A 17,191-nucleotide genomic window follows, 5' to 3' on the forward strand; every position below is an offset into this window, starting at 1 on the left:
CGATAACACTCAAATATCCAAATAAAAAGAAGCTTCTCCCTTCCTTTCCTTTGTCGAACAATTATGTCTGCAGAATTCCCATTTCTAGAATTTCAAAAAATGGTCTCCAGCAACTATTTCTCTTGATGGTGTTGAAGAAAAATGGAAATAGTGGCTACAAGAGACCTGTGGATTTTAGTTCAGATTATCAGGGTGACTTGATGAGAATTTGACACCAGAAATGGAAACGCTGCAGAATGCTATCTGCCTTGTTCATTCTGCTGCTACGGTGTGCTTGATAGTGTGGTGTGGATGCCTCGAGTTCTGAATATGATTTCTTGTCAAGCATTTGGTGTGCCCAAGTTTCTTTATTAGATCTCAGAGTCTATTTGGTTTATTTCCTGCGTACCCAAAAAAAAAAACTCAACAGCAAGATTTTCAAAAACTCAGGACCTCTTGGAAAGTAATACCTGGCCAAATATTATGTGCCAGTTGTCTATATTCTCGTCTCATCATCATCAAATCTTCTTGTTTCTTTCATACTTAACTTCTTTCCTTCTTTTCTGCACCTTCCAGAAGTTAATTAGCCCTTGAGCCTCAAGCTGGCCTTAATTGCCAGAAATAGCATCTGCATTCATCCTTTAACAATTCAGGGATGTTCATTCGGTTGGCTATTTAGCAATCTACCAAATGTTTGATTCTCGGTGTCTTAGCCAGCTGATAATTACACAGTTTTTTTTAAAAGAAAACTAGCCCAGCTACACAGCTGTTTGGAATGACGCAGACCACAATTATTTTTATCATCCACAACGTAGGATGAAGGTAACAGGATGAGTTGTAAAGGCCAACCAATATGCCTTATTATAGGCAAATCCATGCATGCATAAATTCCATGGGTTTCAACTAGCATTCAAATTAATAACCTCCTCAGCTCTCTGCTTCCATCCCTTCCTTCCTTCCTTCCTGCAACACATTAGCATACAAGACCATTGCCCTTGTTAACAATGTCTCCCTCAAACAAGTTGATGGCTTTGGGGCTTTGCATGCTGATGGCATGCACTCTTTTTCCAGGAAACGCAGAGGCGACTAGATCTATTAATTATGGAGCTATCGTTAAAGGTGATCACGAACCCTTCTGTGGCCCAAAACATCCATGTGTGAAGACACCTGCAAATGGGTACCATAGAGGTTGCGAAACTTTTTATAGGTGCCATGGTTGGTGGGATCGATGACCACATATAATCAAGTAATTGACAAAGTCCTAATGCGTCTGGATCGAGAAGAACATGATCTATCATGCTGTCAGGAATATATGCATTTGACTCCGCTCATTAACCTTTTAATATGTATCTCCACCCCATGTGTATGTCCTCTTCATAATAAAATCAGACGTTAATTTTTATTGTCATCTCTCTCTGAATCAACATGGAGATTTAGTCACAGTGCTCTCTTTGAATTCTTATTGTGAAGCTGTCTCGTGTTAAGAACTCCATATACAACAAAACAATAGGATAATCAAAGTTTTGAAGTTTTTTTTATTAGTTTAAAGGTTGGAAAACATAATCCCTGGATTCTTGGAATCCCGGTGTTGACCAGAATCCTACAAATAGAAAACAATCTCTGTAATTACTGGTGTTGACTTTGTAATTAGTATGAATATTTTGTTAGCTAAGAGTTAAGGATCTAGACCCTAAATTAGTCCTAATAAGCCTGTATGAATTGGTGTATGTTCTGTACAGAATTATCAATGAAATGAAAAAAAAAACACACACTTTCTTTAATCTAAAACTTTATTAAGATTTTGGATTGATATAGTTATCATAAGCTAATTGTTAAATAAAAAAAACTTCAAACAAGAGAATCATTCCGTACCATTTAATTAATCGAAAGCACATAAACCTCTTACAAGTTATAACCTACTTGAAGGCATCAATTCCAACCTGTTCTCTTCCGCTTTCTCTTGCCCCCTGCTGATCGATGGCTAGGTCCTTTCCATGTTAAGAAAACATCTGCATACAGCTTGATGACCAGGCATCGACTGAAACTAGGCTTTCCACGTAATTATGAGCGTCGAAGTATATAAAATCTTCATATGTGGAAACCACACTTGATTCTTGGGTCGAGGGATCATACAATTGCAAAATGTCATAAAATAATTCGGTAGAATAATCACTTAATATGATTTCTTTATCATTCCGAAACCCCAGAGGTATCATAGTCATAATTTTGGGCAGAGGTCTACACACGAATAGTTTTGTCCAGCAGTACTCATTCTTCATCAATGTCCATATCTCAAGCTCGAAAGTTGTTTCTTCATCCCTGTAAACGCCCATAGCAAGTAATTCTTTGTACTCCATAAGGTTCAAGTTTCTGCCACAAGCATTATCATAAGGTAGACCATCTTCAATCTTTGAGAAGACATCATTAACCATATTGAATTTGAGAATAGATGGTACCTTCCGAGGTTCCCTTAATGTGCCTTGAACAATGTTCTCCTCCTCTCGGAAAATCAAATCATACCACATTCCCTGAACCACCACAGAAATCTTAGGACTGAGATAACTTCGGCTGGCAGTAACTCCCTCGACTTCTTTCCAAGAATCTGTGCTCAATGTGTAAACCAAAGCTTTGAGATTGAGATGGCCATCGAACGATGCATCATCAATTATAAGCAATTTGTAATCACTTGTTTCAGGAACAAAACCAAACCCAAAAGTACGAGGAGTGTAATGACCTAGTGTTGGGGGAAAGAGCAGAAGCCGATGTTTTCTTGTTGCTAGATTCCATAAAAAATAATCAACATTATGTGTGTTTTTGACATAAACACATAATAAACCATTACTAGAACCAATGCCGCGACACTTGACAACATTATTCATCAGCGACGATGGTAGGTTTCGATGCTCAGGTTTACTTTTTGCATCAGCTTCAAGCACTGATATGCCATAATTTTCTCCGAACCAAGTGTTTGTAAGCATGATAGAGTGTTTTGGACGATGTTTGCAGTGTGTGAGAATAAAGTCGGAGCTTGTAATCAGAGCCAGCCAGCGTTTACATACAACCTGGAATCGAAGCAAGGATTGCACTGGCAATCTTAACAGAGTTTCTCTAATCATATCTTCAGGTAGACAGGATCCGGCAGCCATGCTTGCTGGTGTAGCCTAACTCTTGATTTCTCTTTATGTTTTGGAAAACTGATTAAAGAGAGAGAGAGAAGGGTCGCTTGAAGAAGGAAACTATGCAGCTGCTATTTTGTGTTAAGGCTGTTTTTAGGGTTTTTTCTTTCTCTTTTTATTTACTGAGAATTGAGGAAAATAAATATTCTCCGTGTTAAATTAAAAAAGGAAAATTATTTTAAAATATGATACAAATCGATATGATACAAATCGATATAGGTTGAACGTAATATTATTATGCTATTATAAAGTTTGTATTTGACAAAAAAAAAAAAAACAGAATATCCTTCATATTATTACCACAATTTAATTAAATATATAACAGAATTATGAGCATGTAGTCTTCATACAAAACAAATACTTGTTAAAGTAAAAAAAAAAAAAAAAAAAGGGGAAACTGGCTTTTGACATGCAAAATTGCGTTTGGGAAGGGATATAAACAGGGGCGTCACATTGGGGTAAAAGGGGGCAACTGCCCCCTTAATTTTATTTTATTTTAATAATTTTTACATTAAAATATTAATATAATAGCTTAAGTCATATTTTACAAAAGATAAAGAGTCAAGAGACGTATTAATGAATTGTGCTATGACTGTCTATATTCTTTCCTGGCAAAGCTCAAAATAAAAACTTTTATCTTTGAATTCATCAAAAAATGCTTCTGATGTTTGAATTATAAGTCGGTTGTTTACTTTTTTTTAACAGATAGAGAAGTAATGAGATATATAATGATTTTATTCTATAACAAAATGAAAACTAATCAACGCATATAAAGAAGGAAACTGGAAATATTCAAAGAGTTAGAGAGAACTTTTTGTTGTTGCTTCTATGGTTTGTGATTATACCATCAAAACTTTCTATATTTGATACTTTGATTCAGCTCCTCTATAATATCAAAGCTTCGCGGGCGTTCAAGGTTAAAATCTTAAGGGATTACAAATCTAAATCATTTCCATTATGAATTGTTTAATAATATCATTGACATGCAATTTAATGAGTTGGATGGTCGTTTCACTAAGACGAGTACAAAGTTACTTCTTTGTGTGGCATGTTTAAACCCAAATGACTTTTTCTCTACTTTCAACAAAGAAAAGCTTATTCGCCTCTCTGTTTTTATCCCAATGAATTCTCTATAGTGGACCTTATGGTACTTGGTGACCAGCTTGATATGTATATTGTTGATCTATGCAATGATGATGAGTTCTCTGATATTGAAGGTATTGTTAGTCTTACGGAAAAAATGATAAAAACAAAGAATTTATTATTTACATTGGTATATATGCTTATCAAATTATCATTACTTTTACCAATTGCAACTGCTACAGTGGAAAGAGTTTTTTCTGTCATGCATATTGACAAGAGTAGATTGCGAAATAGGATGGGAGATAAGTAAATGAATGACAATTTGGTTATATACATTGAGAAAAATATCTTTGATGAAATTAATAATGAAGTCATTATAAAGTGGTTTCAAAATATAAAAATTCAAAGAAAACAATTATAATGTAAGTTTTTTATTTTAAAAATATTCTTAAATTATTTTCATTTGATGAGTTAGTACATATATTGCAAATTGATTTTTCTATATAACATATATCTATATAATATATAATATCAAATATTTATTAGTAATTTACCTCTCAATTAAAAAATTCACCACTGCATATGAATAGCTTTGTCCAACTCTCATTCTTCATTGTCCATAGCTCAAGATCGAAAATGGGTTTTGTCCTTGAATATCATCATAAAAAGCACTCTTTTTTATACCATGAGCTCTAATTGGAGCTTCATCACAAGGGCTGCTTTTATTTTTATTTTATTTTGAAAGGGTGTTTGAAAGTACAATAATAGTTATTTTTTAAAATATTTTTACTTGAATATATATTAAAATTATTTTTAACATTAGCACATCAAAACGATTTAAAAACAAAAAAAAAATTAAATTTTTGAAAAACACAATTTCAACATCGTTCCCTATCCATCACTTAGTAAACAAGTAATTATATAACTTTTTCCACAATTAATGGAAATGTTAGAAAATTAAATTCTGTACTTACATTTTTTACATGAGGACCAACTGAAGAAGGGATTTATTAAGTGGTATAACAATCAGGGTAACTGAAATTTTCTTTCAGTAACGATTTTTTGGTGGATGATCTTTTGGAAGCTCCTGAACCGGAACTCCGCATGTTGTAGAGACTTCTACCACCAGCCATTCCCTTGCAAAATAGCATATCACCCACTATTTCGGGACTGTCTCGGATGTTGGACTTGACTCGCTGTCCGATGGTGTGGATCACAACTAGACACCTGCTTCAGGAAGTCGGATGGGAATCCACACCATCGACCATATTGTCAAGTCCAACGATCACTCATCCGAGCCAGTCATGAAACACGTCCCAAATCTTAAAACATAATATATCATAGACCCTTCACGCTTTTGCAGCTAATTCATAATTGGTAGCAAGCAGGAAAGAAAATGCAAAATTGTTTATGAATCATAATATCCAAAATACATCACTTGCAAAGTTTCAACTTTTTAAAAAACAATGCCACCACAGATTTAGGATAAGGCTTCGTAGCAAGACAAGTAGGAATGTTTTCTGGCTGTTCAATCCAGAGTTTATGAGCAATACCTCCAGCTTTGAGCTTCTCTGACAAGTTCAAGATTTGAGGTTCTCCTTTCACCTCCAGAGTAACCTGGCATAAGAAAGGAGAGACAGATCCTAGGTCATAACTGATAATCCTCATAAACTTTCAAAGTTGAGAGTTTTATGTATCAAATATTGATGTCCCCAGTTCTCATTGATACCCTTTAAACATAAATCTCCATTTCTCAATGTGAACAAATCCAAGGCACAAGGCAAACTGGCATCATACAATCTCCAGCAATACAAATCAAGGCATACATATATCCAGCTAAAACACGTCCTCAAAGGCAATGCAAGTTATTAGGAGGCTGCCAACGTGAGACATCATAGGCCTTGTTGATGCAAACCAGGACATGAGACAACAATATCAAATGCTAAATACAAGAATCAACATAAACACTTCGAATAATGCTTCATAAATAAAACTTAGAATTTTACACGAACAGCCTCAATGGCAAGAGTAGGAATTCTAAATCATTTATTTGATGTGTCTACTCATGTAAGATTCAATAACTTTTATACCTTATAATTATCTTAATCCGAACATTTTGACCACCTTCCTTGCTGGATATTTCCACTACATAAGCCATAAATCTCCTCTGACCTCTAATTTGATAATGTTGTCACCAAAATATCCAATTTATCTACTAAGACTGAATAATAGGCATTCATCTTTTTCTACCATTTCCAAGTTGAGAAATTTATGAAAAATCAAAAAGGAAAAAAAAAACCATGAAGGAAAATTAAAAAAGAAATTACCTTATGCATAGAATCGATATTTTCAGGGCTACAATACTGAAGAGTATGAGGATCCTCCTTGTGTGACCAAATGGCCGAAACAGAGGCATGGCATCCCTGTGTCACCACACTCCCCATCGGCCACGTGTCTATTAGGTCTCTCCTTAACACCACATACTGCACCAACACCTCATCTGAGTTCCCTGCTTTCTTTTCTTCGTTTTGTGGATTGGGTTCTGAATCTGTGGTGGACTGACTCATGGAGCTCGACGCGAGTTGGGTTAGTGACCGAGTTGTGACGCGGAAGGGGAAGGAGAGGTCACGAGCCCTAATTTTGGATCTTGAAGGTGTGAGGTGACGGAGGGAGGGGGTGAAACGACGTGGTGAAAGAAGTGTGGCCATTAGGTGATATTATGACAGCAGGTAGTACCAAATCGCTGTGATGCTTTGTGAGAGATGATTACATCTGGCTCTGAAGACGTTGGAGTATGATTATGGGCTTATGGGCTTATGATTACATCTGGCTCCTAAGACGTTGGAGTATGACTATGGGCTTATGATTACATCTGGCTCCGAAGACGTTGGAGTATGATTATGGGCTTATGGGCTTATGATTACATCTGGCTCCTAAGACGTTGGAGTATGATTATGGGCTTATGATTACATCTGGCTCCTAAGACGTTGGAGTATGATTATGGGCTTATGATTACATCTGGCTCCGAAGACGTTGGAGTATGATTATGGGCTTATGGGCTTATGGGCTTATGGACTTATGGGCTTATGGCCTTATGATTAAATCTGGCTCCGAGGACGTTGGAGTATAATTATTTTTTTAATAGGTAGCAAGCACAGTTAATGCACTAATTAAACAAATGCTTAATGGGCACAACTCCTCTTCTTTAGCATTATTATCCTAATCTGAGTTTTCAGAAAGAAAATGTTTTGCTAGAAGCTAGAAGAAAACATGAGAAGCATCATCATCCACACAATACGAAAAACCCGAAAGATAAGCTTGATCAATCTAGGGAGAGAGAGTCGCAGAATTACATGCATTGCTATTACAATAGAAACACTAAATTATTGGATTTTTCTTATTTCCTAATTTAATTCTTCCTGCTCTCTCTATATAACCCGTAAATCCTTCCTCTCTTCTCATCTAGAAATAATTACCATCCTTCTCTGTCAACTTTTTTGGAGATTTTGTTTCATTTCTGTATCAATGGCGCCTGCTCTTTTGCTAAAACCATCATGTTTGATCTTTATTTTACTAACTGTAGCATCAAGCATGCAACCTTATATCCTCGTAGCTGCATCAGTTCCTTGTTATTTCATATTTGGCGATTCCTTGGTTGATAGTGGCAATAATAATGGACTGTCTACAAGTGCAAAAGTCAATTATCCACCTTACGGGATTGATTTTCCTGCTGGCCCAACAGGAAGGTTCACTAATGGAAAAACCGTAGCAGATATAATCAGTATGCTTTGCCTGTTTCTGTTACCATTTTGCACACACACACACACACACACATATATATATATATATATATGGTTTATAGGTATATGGCGCTAATATTTTTCTATGTTTTTCTCCTGTAAATAATGTTCAGCCGAGCTTTTGGGTTTGAAAGATTATATTCAACCATTTGCCACAGCTACAGCATCAGAAATAATCAATGGTGTGAATTATGCATCTGGCTCCTCAGGAATTCGTGATGAGGCTGGACGTAATTTGGTAATAAACATTTTTTTCTTATTGGAGAAGGGTTATATGTGCTAATCGATGAACATATGATATATTATCTTTGCAGGGTACTCATGTTGGCTTCAATCAGCAATTAAACAACCACCAGATTACAATATCAAGCTTGACTAAAACTCTAAAAGATTCAACTGCAGCTCACCTTAATCAATGCCTATATACTGTTGGAATGGGCAGCAATGATTATATAAACGACTACTTTCTGCCTGGCTCCGCAACGAGTACTCAGTATACTCCTGATCAGTTTGCAGGTGTTCTTATCGATCAATATTCTAAGCAAATCAGGGTGAGCTTTCCTAGTTTTCAGTATTTTTTTTTTTTTACAACATTCTGATTCATCGTCAAATTTGACACCCGTATCTTTACTGTTTCTCTAGACGTTGCACGATGCTGGAGCAAGAAAGATTGCCTTGTTTGGTTTAGGAGCAATTAGCTGCACTCCAAATTCAATTGTTTTATTTGGCAAGAATGGTACATGTGCAGAGAGCATTACTGGTGCAGTTCAGCTTTTTAATGTCAGGCTAAAATCTCTTGTTGATCAACTCAATAAAGAATTAACCGATTCGAAAGTTATTTATATCAATTCAATTGGAACGTTAAGAAGAAATCCTACTAAGCTTGGTACGTGGTCGAGAATCTCCAATCTTGTTGCTTTTGTTACTGTTAGCCATTGATTCCTATGCAAATCCTAAGCTCTGTGACTCGCAGGTTTCAAGGTCTTCAAATCTAGCTGCTGTCAAGTTAACAATGCTGGTCTCTGTAATCCAAGCTCAACTGCATGTCCTAATAGAAACGAGTTCATATTCTGGGATGGTTTCCATCCTACAGAGGCTATGAATAAACTTACAGCAGCAAGGGCGTTCCACGCTGCTGACCCTTCTGATGCTTATCCGTTTGGTATCAGCCAGCTAGTTCTTTAGTATTTTGTGAGGATGTAGTTCGTTTATTATATGCTATGAGGTCAGAAGCGGCAAACTGATAGTTATATTATGCTATTAAATGCTCAAGATTTTATATCTGCACCATCTAATTAGCAGTCCAAAATCTCTGTGGACTACAAACTTAGATAATTGTATACTTATTTAATTTTTCATTATTATTTAATATAAAGTATTTTTTATTTTATGATCGTTTTGACCATCATCATCCCCAAATGGAATGCCTATGGTCCCAAATTTCATCCAAGATGAAAAGGATCTCATATTCCACATTCTTCAGTCTAGTATGAAACCGTCTTGCTCTTCCTCGTTCACTTTTCTAATCAAGTTTCAAGCCCAGCATGTCTGCTATCTGCTGCTGAATGTTTTCCTCTTTAACAGTCTGTGACACTATAGCCATCACAACAGCATCAAAGAGCTTCTCTTCTTTATCCCTTCTCTCAATTTTATGAGTGCCATTATAGCCACTCTAGTGCTTTCAAAAATAACAATATCTTGAGACTCGGACACTGTCTCTAGGGGAGCTGCAGGCTTGGAAACATTATTGGGCTTGCCATCTTCTTTTAGCCTTGCAATTGCTGTTGTTTTCTTGCCTGATTCTCTGCTTAGCCGATAGCGTGAAGCCAAATCAAGAACTCGTTTCATTCATGCTAAACAAAATCATGCAAATTGATTAAAGGGAAAGCACTTTATTCTGCTTTTTGAGAGCTAAGATCTAAACTGTAAGAATTGAATACATAAGAAAGCTTGATTACTATAACTAACAAAGTAAACCAAATAACATATTCTGATTCAAAAACGCACAGGGACATGATGTTCTTATCTAATCTTATGCGCACCAATCTATACAGTAGTATCTACCGAATTCCATTTTATCCAAAGGGTTCTGGTATCAAGTGGTGGCATTTGGTTGTTGTCCCGAGATAAAAAAGACGAAGATAATGAACATAGAAAGAACATGTCCCCTGTCTTTTCTTTTTTGAAAAGACAAATTCATTCTTAAAAAAAACCCCATAATAATTTACGGGACACTAACTAAATGAAAATAGTTTTGGATATTAATTTCCACAGCCTGACAATATGGAAAACAGTACAAGTAAAGCAGAATATTACATTGCTTTTGCAACACAAGAAGTTGATATATCACAGCTGATGGATCAGAATACTCACAGAACTAGTTGAGATTTTATTCTGCCAAAGCTTAAATGTTGATCACAGTGCTAACAATTCCGATTCCAGTGAAACTAGGAATTTAAAGATTCAATGAAATTGGCATGAAGATAAAGAAAACAACGACAGGTACGGTTTAGAGAACAAATGTAGCAAATCAATCTGTTAGCATTAACCATTTTCTCGATGCCTCGGAATATTTTCATGCGCAAGCGTGAAAAACAAATCACTAAGACCAATCGCAAATCAAATCAATGATAAAGAACCAAATAAGAAAAAAAAAGAAATTGAGGGACCAAAACGTAAGAATTTTGGGGACAAAAAAAAAACAAGAAAGAGAAATACGGTTTGAATAAAAAAATATTTTTCCTCATAGGCTTAAGTGAAACATTAATCCTTTTTAGGTTTTTGTTAATTGCACTTGTAAGGTTAGGAGAATAGTTTTCAGACTCGGTCTAGTTTAAGGCTCGGATTTCGAGTTTTGACCGGGTTATCTGGGTTAATTTTTTTTAAAATTAAAACGACGTCGTTTTAGTAAAAATAAAAAACAAAAGTCAACAGGTCGCAACCAGGTTTTTAACCGGGTCACGCCGGGTTTTTTCTTCCCTTATTTTTTTTCAATCCGGCCCGGTTCCAGTCCCGGGTCGAGTCGGGTTTCAAAACTATGGTTAGGAGTCAAACCACCAACAAAAAACTGTGAACATAAGAAGGTTGAGCAATAAGTGTCCGATAACCTATTTTTTAAGACAATAAATTAAGATATACTTAGTCTTAGTATTTAAGAACTTAATTAAAAATATCATTAGTCATAAAATCGAAAACAGAAGTAAACGAGGAGTGGTATTTTTTTTTAATGCATTTTAAGAACACAGCTAATTATTTCTTATAACTAATCCAAATATTATTGTTTTTAAAGCACAATTAATGCACTAATTAAACAAATGCTTAATGGGCACGACTCCTCTTCTTTAACATTATTATCCTTAATCTGAGTTTTCAGAGAGAAAATGTTTTGTTAGAAGCTAGAAGAAAACATGAGAAGCATTATCCACACAACACGTGATCCATTGACAGATTCCACGAGGTCTTAAAAAAGAAAGAATCAGGTAGAAAAAACCTGCAAGTTAAGCTTTGAAGTTGCAGTCCAGAGAGGGACATGTAGTCTTTTTTTTATTATTATTATTATTATTAATATGGATATTCGAGCCAGTTTGCACGTACCTCGATTAATTCCACGGGCCCTGAAGTTAACGATCATGTACGCCTCCAGTGGCTCTGAGGTTTGTGAGACTCGAACTAGTGACCTCTAGGGAGCAAACCCAGAGTCTAACAAGTTGAGCTACACCATTTAAGATTGAGGGACATGCAATCTTAGATGCAATGTTGTTGGCATAAAACACTACATGATTGAAGGCACGGTCCTTAAATCTGTCATATGATTGATATGATAAACTTATAATTCAAAACTAATTCAAGACAGGTTTTAAGTGAAATTTAAAAAAATTTAACTCCGTGAAATTTAATTGTTGTGGTTAGATTTGTAATTATATAGTTGACCCACCAAAACTCAATTCAAATCTAACCACATCAATATCAAGAAATTAAAAAAATAAAATAAAATAATATTTTTTTAATGATATGTGCTCACATCCGCATATAATGGACTATCTAAAAGATATTATCCCACCAGAATCACATGGTAAATTTTATCCTTTTAAAAAACATCTTTTAAGAAAAGAGATGTATTTTAAACTTATAACCACACTCTCATTTCCTTGTCAATATAAAATTAGTGTCATCATCATAGCTCTTCAAGAGAGGGGCTTTTATAGTTGTATATGTTGATTATGATAATCAACATCAATGATGATAAGTGTTCATGCCCATGTATTATAGGCTTTTAAAATACCCTCACTTAAGCCACATAGTAGGTTTTATTTTTAAAAAAAGATTTTTTTATACTTATGAGCAATTAAGATCTTCATCTCTCTTAAGAGATGTGGGATTGGTGACATTTTAATAGAAATAATTGATTCAAGTTGACTCTGTAATGACAATAAACTTATAATCACGCTCTCATTTCCTAATCAATATAAAATTGGTGCCATCATCATAGAGCTTGGATAGTCGTCTATGGATGACATTCTTATAATTAGCGTCAATGATGATATATGTCTACATCCATGATGGAGCTTGGATAGCCGTCTATGAATGACGTTCTCATAATCAACGTCAATGATAATATATGTTTATATCCATATATGGTAGGATTTTAAAAGGTATTATTTCACTTAAACTATATAGTAGGTTTTGTTTTTATAAAAGATTTTTTTTTATTTTTATAAGCAATTAAGATCTTCATCTTTTAAGAGATATGGGATTGGTGACATTTTAATGGAAATAATTGATTCAAGTTGACTCCATGATGACAATAAATAACCCTTGCTTTTTCTTTTTCTGTTTTTATCAAACCCTAAACTGGATTAAACATCTATGATTATGGGCTAATGGGTCTTGCTTATCTTAGGTGAAACGTCTATTTTTGGACCAGAAAAGAATATATGGAGTACGATTGGGGATAAGACTTGGGCATGTTGAATGATAAACACAGCGACACCAACCTGAATTTTTATCTTGACCATCATGCGATTCCAGTTTAGACCCACCACACCTTGATAAGAACAGAGTTTTCTTTTTCAAAACCCATCCTCTCTTTTTTTCTTTCTTCTTCTTCTTCTTCTTCTTCCCAGACAGGATAAGAGCTTTGATTCTGTAAAAGTGCTGTGCTGTGTGTTCTAAAAGGAGAGAGATAACAAGGAACAGAATATTAGAACAATTTGTCTGCCTCTGATGCTCAATCATAATATATATTTCCAGTACTTGCAAGCTTGTAATAGTTGAGATCAGAAGCTTTGTTATTTTGGAATTTTGTAGCTGTCCTGCATGTTTTAAATATATTATTTATTTCCAAACTTTGCATTTGCCAAAAACATAAAATTCTCAACGATTCTTCCCAAATGATTAGACAAAAATATGTAAATTTTGTCACAACAAGAATTTCGGTTGATTTTTATTTATAAATAATAAATATTCAAGTGTATAAGATAAATCCTTTTTTTTTTAAGTTCAAATTATCAACCCTGATTATAAAAATTTATTCTTTAAGTATACCAAAATGTATTTTAAAATCGCTCATAAAAAATTCATTTTAAATTGACAAATTAGTTAATTATAGGATGAGTATAAAAATTACAGTTTAATTATTTTTACATTAATCCTTCATATTTTACAAAAATAACGCGTAAAAGTTTATATTATTATAGTTTAGTCCATTTCACACTTACCAATAATACTATGAGTATAAAAATGATTAAACTATAGAATAGTAATGATAATTTTTACTACTAACAACACTTAAATTACAATTTTGAAGGTAAATCAAGAAAAAATGATAAAGATTTTAACCCATGACCTCCATTTGTGGACACTATTTTTTTTATTTTTCTTTAGCAAAACCCTCCTCATTTTGAATCATGAAATCCCTCTAGCATCTCATTATGCAAGGACAATTTTTCTTGCTCCAACACTTAGAATGTATTTGATAGAGTGGTTGCGGTTGCTTTTCAAATAACATTTCGTGCCGAAATGCATGCTAATGATATTTTTTTTGTTTTTATAAAAAAATTTTAACATCAGCACATCAAAACGATCTAAAACATACAAAATATATTAAATTTTAATAAAAAAAATTTAAATTTTTTAAAAATACGGTTTGCACCGCGTTTCCAAACAGTTTTTTAATTTCAATGGTAAGCACATTTCAATGATCTGGCAAAGACATTTCCATGATGCTTTCCCACTAGAAAGTTTCAACAAATCTAGGACATCAATCAAGAACGACTATTCCAAATTGGCTTTGCCAAAATCTCTAGCCCATGATAATTCATGGAACCTGTCAAAAACCTTATTTATTCACGTTTCTTTTATTACAAGAAGGTTCCAATTTTTGGTTAGGACAAAGACATATCAACGATGATATCTTATATTCAAAGAAATTAGCATCTAGTTTTTCATTCAACAAATAAAAACATTGAAATCCCGTTTAATAATTATATATAAAAAAAAAAAACAATTTGGTATAGCGATTAGCGCCCTCCTCCCCTTCCATGTCCCATCGCCCCACCATACCTTGAAAGAGCTTTGAATAAAGAAAGAAGAGAGTTAAAGCTAGATGATGGATAAAGATAAAGATAGATTAGCTTCTAGGTCCAGCTCGTGCAATGACTAAAAAGTCACTGTTATCCTTAACTAAATAACTCCAGGACAAATCAGAACAAGGTTAGATTCGTCTTTAAAATTTGGAAGTCCCTACTTTTCTTCGAAGGAAAATCCATGGTGTCCATGGCAAACACATCCATCTTCTTGCATTATCTCCTCTTTCAAAAAATATAAAAATATAATAATAATGGTGACAATAATAAGAAGAATTGCATTAAAGATAAAAGTTTTTTTTTTATTTAAAAACTTTGATAAAGTGGAGAACAAAAACAAAATGAAACCCTAAAACTAAATTTAAGGTAAAAAAGTAATGATATTATTGATCATTTTCATCATCATTATCTTCTTCTTCTTCTTGTAGATCTGAAAGAGCGAAGCAACTTTGAGACTTCAAACCAAACTTAGTAAGCCTCTTCTCTTGCAATTTTCTTGCTATGATGCCTTGCGTCAATGATGGGTTTTCTTCGCTATCTTCATCCTGTGCTCCTCCGAATCCCTTGTTATGATCTTCATCATCATCTTCTTCTTCATGCATAGTGAGGAGTGGCATGGATTTTGGATTTGACCAACTGTAAAAAGATCTCCTTGACCATTTATTTGCCATTAAAATCCTCCTCCTCTTGTTAAATGGATTCTCTGGCTTCTCCAATTCCTTCACTGTATTTACTGTATTCACTTCTGCTAAATTTGTAAATGACTTTGATTTGCCAGTAAAATGATTTGATAATCCCCTCCTAAACACAAACAAAACAAAGAAATAATCCCATATTAGGGAGAGAGAAAAATCAACAAAAAAATAGTAATTAAAAGTTATAAATAAATCAAGTTTGCTAGAAAATACATAAAAACGAAGAGTTATTAATTACTTAATGGGAAGAGCATCTTCCATAGAATTCAAGGAACCCAAAGCGTTATTCGACGAAACAACACCGTCTTCTTCATCTTCTTCTTCATCTTCATCACTATCATCAGGAGCTCCGATTGACGACGAACTATCAGATAAATCATCCGGGTGAGTACCGGAGTCGGCCCGGCTCGAGATCGGACTCTCATCACCGTCAACATCTTTCAAGAACAAGAACGGCGGCGCCACCCCCACCTGGTGCTTCTCTTGCGGCGGTGGAGCTACAACGTACGTCGACCCAGTTGAGGAAACGTCTCCACCGATGCTAAAAGTGGGTCCCACCAAAACCTCCATGATTTTGTGGTTACAGCAAATCACAAACTGCAAAGATCAATTGATGGTAAGACAAACGGAAAAACGATAAGGTTTTGACCGCTTTAGCCTTCACCTCTCCGTCGTCTTCGCCTTCTCTTCTTTGGTTTCCAGACGGGGCTTGTTGTCATGTAAGAATAGGTAAAGGTTAAGGGGTAAGAACGGCGCGCAGGATAAGGTGGGGGGAGGGTGAAGGTTAAGGAGAGAGAAAAGGAAGATCACAAATTTTATAAAAATCAAGACTTCTTTATGTTTCTTGGAGTATGGAGAGAGAGAGAGGAGGAGGCAAGGGCGAGTGGATATATATGCACACAAGTGTCTTTAGATTTACGTATAAGTTTATTGTGGAGATTTACTTGGTCCCTCCCTCTTTGTTTTTTGTTCACTTTGATCCTAAAACTCTTGTTTTTACCATTGTATTCTTATGTCAATTGTTGATAAATATAAACGCTTTCTAATTTTTACTTTAACTTCATCCTCAACTACTATTTCCCAAATATGTAGAATATTCTTCAATCGCAATTACCATTATCTCATCTAAAAACTTTGATGTTGTAAAATTCTCAATCTGTATTCACATATTTAATTTTATTATACTCGTATCATATTTGTTATTTATTGGTTAAAATAATTAATATTTTTTTCATTTTTTATTTTTTTTATTTTTTTTATCTTTTAAAATTGATCTTTATTTTTTTTTTGAGATTTTTTTGTTTTTAATCATTCTCTTAATTGAATTATCTTTCCAACTGCACCCCTTGATATTTTATTTCATTTTATTTTATGTCACATTTGATCATTATTTTTTTAATTGCTAATTGTTTTGTTTTAAAATCTTTTTTTATTGGAAATTTCTTTTCAAGTTCATCCCCCAATATTTTATTGATTAAGATTTTGTTAATCTAGAATTTAACTTCATGATTTTTTTGAGTTTGTCTTCTATGATATAATTCTGGTCTCAGGACTCGAGTCATAGGTTTAAAAGATTGGTCTGGGTTGGTTTAAGTATTTTTTTTCAGGTTTTTTTTTTACAATTGATTTTTTATGATCTCATCCTTCTATGGAGTTATTCCAATCTCACATAACAGGTCATGAGTTTCATGAGTTATTCCAATCTAACTCGGGTTGATTGAGGTCAAATTGTTTTTCAATTTATTTGTTATTGATATCTTTTTATAATTATATTATTAAATTTATCGAGATAATTTAATCCAATAAAGTCAATAACATGAATCTTGAATTTCCCTTACTTTTTTAGAACACTATCGCCATCTAAATATTTTTTT

General features: G+C 34.2%; 4 protein-coding genes across 4 annotated transcripts; 1 reads left to right on the forward strand and 3 right to left on the reverse strand.

Annotated features, from left to right (window-relative positions):
* Positions 1–1,809: 1,809 nt before the first annotated feature.
* On the reverse strand, positions 1,810–3,335 carry LOC7458730 (F-box protein At3g22700). Its single transcript, XM_002324351.3, has one exon. It carries the CDS (start codon positions 3,123–3,125, stop codon positions 1,977–1,979), a length of 1,149 nt encoding a protein of 382 aa, XP_002324387.1. The 5' UTR covers positions 3,126–3,335; the 3' UTR covers positions 1,810–1,976.
* A 2,290-nt stretch (positions 3,336–5,625) lies between these two features.
* LOC7476236 (uncharacterized) lies at positions 5,626–6,975 on the reverse strand. Its single transcript, XM_002324350.4, has 2 exons — positions 6,566–6,975; positions 5,626–5,855 (listed from the first exon to the last, which is right to left on the reverse strand). Exons 1-2 carry the CDS (start codon positions 6,944–6,946, stop codon positions 5,673–5,675), a joined length of 564 nt encoding a protein of 187 aa, XP_002324386.2. The 5' UTR covers positions 6,947–6,975; the 3' UTR covers positions 5,626–5,672.
* Positions 6,976–7,677: 702 nt separating this feature from the next.
* LOC7458729 (GDSL esterase/lipase At1g29670) lies at positions 7,678–9,428 on the forward strand. The gene is made up of 5 exons (XM_002324911.4): positions 7,678–8,019; positions 8,152–8,276; positions 8,353–8,589; positions 8,681–8,924; positions 9,012–9,428. The coding sequence occupies exons 1-5, from the start codon at positions 7,764–7,766 to the stop codon at positions 9,221–9,223; spliced, it is 1,074 nt and encodes a 357-aa protein (XP_002324947.3). The 5' UTR covers positions 7,678–7,763; the 3' UTR covers positions 9,224–9,428.
* Positions 9,429–14,880: 5,452 nt separating this feature from the next.
* On the reverse strand, positions 14,881–16,188 carry LOC7458728 (KID-containing protein 1). Its single transcript, XM_002324349.4, has 2 exons — positions 15,556–16,188; positions 14,881–15,423 (listed from the first exon to the last, which is right to left on the reverse strand). Exons 1-2 carry the CDS (start codon positions 15,885–15,887, stop codon positions 15,006–15,008), a joined length of 750 nt encoding a protein of 249 aa, XP_002324385.4. The 5' UTR covers positions 15,888–16,188; the 3' UTR covers positions 14,881–15,005.
* Positions 16,189–17,191: the final 1,003 nt, after the last annotated feature.

Source organism: Populus trichocarpa, chromosome 18 (assembly GCF_000002775.5).
Source record: "Populus trichocarpa isolate Nisqually-1 chromosome 18, P.trichocarpa_v4.1, whole genome shotgun sequence".
NCBI classification, from domain to species: domain Eukaryota; kingdom Viridiplantae; phylum Streptophyta; class Magnoliopsida; order Malpighiales; family Salicaceae; genus Populus; species Populus trichocarpa.

What these genes read in the sequence shown, in the direction of transcription:
- LOC7458730 (XM_002324351.3), bottom strand. Translation starts at nt 3,125, where the DNA reads ATGGCTGCCGGATCCTGTCTACCTGAAGATATGATTAGAGAAACTCTG.
- LOC7476236 (XM_002324350.4), bottom strand. Translation starts at nt 6,946, where the DNA reads ATGGCCACACTTCTTTCACCACGTCGTTTCACCCCCTCCCTCCGTCAC. An exon ending in ATATCGATTCTATGCATAAG is followed by an intron (nt 5,856 to 6,565) that starts GTAATTTCTTTT and finishes TTCTTATGCCAG; the next exon opens with GTTACTCTGGAGGTGAAAGG.
- LOC7458728 (XM_002324349.4), bottom strand. Translation starts at nt 15,887, where the DNA reads ATGGAGGTTTTGGTGGGACCCACTTTTAGCATCGGTGGAGACGTTTCC. An exon ending in GAAGATGCTCTTCCCATTAA is followed by an intron (nt 15,424 to 15,555) that starts GTAATTAATAAC and finishes GTTTGTGTTTAG; the next exon opens with GAGGGGATTATCAAATCATT.
- LOC7458729 (XM_002324911.4), top strand. Translation starts at nt 7,764, where the DNA reads ATGGCGCCTGCTCTTTTGCTAAAACCATCATGTTTGATCTTTATTTTA. An exon ending in AACCGTAGCAGATATAATCA is followed by an intron (nt 8,020 to 8,151) that starts GTATGCTTTGCC and finishes AATAATGTTCAG; the next exon opens with CCGAGCTTTTGGGTTTGAAA. An exon ending in AATATTCTAAGCAAATCAGG is followed by an intron (nt 8,590 to 8,680) that starts GTGAGCTTTCCT and finishes CTGTTTCTCTAG; the next exon opens with ACGTTGCACGATGCTGGAGC.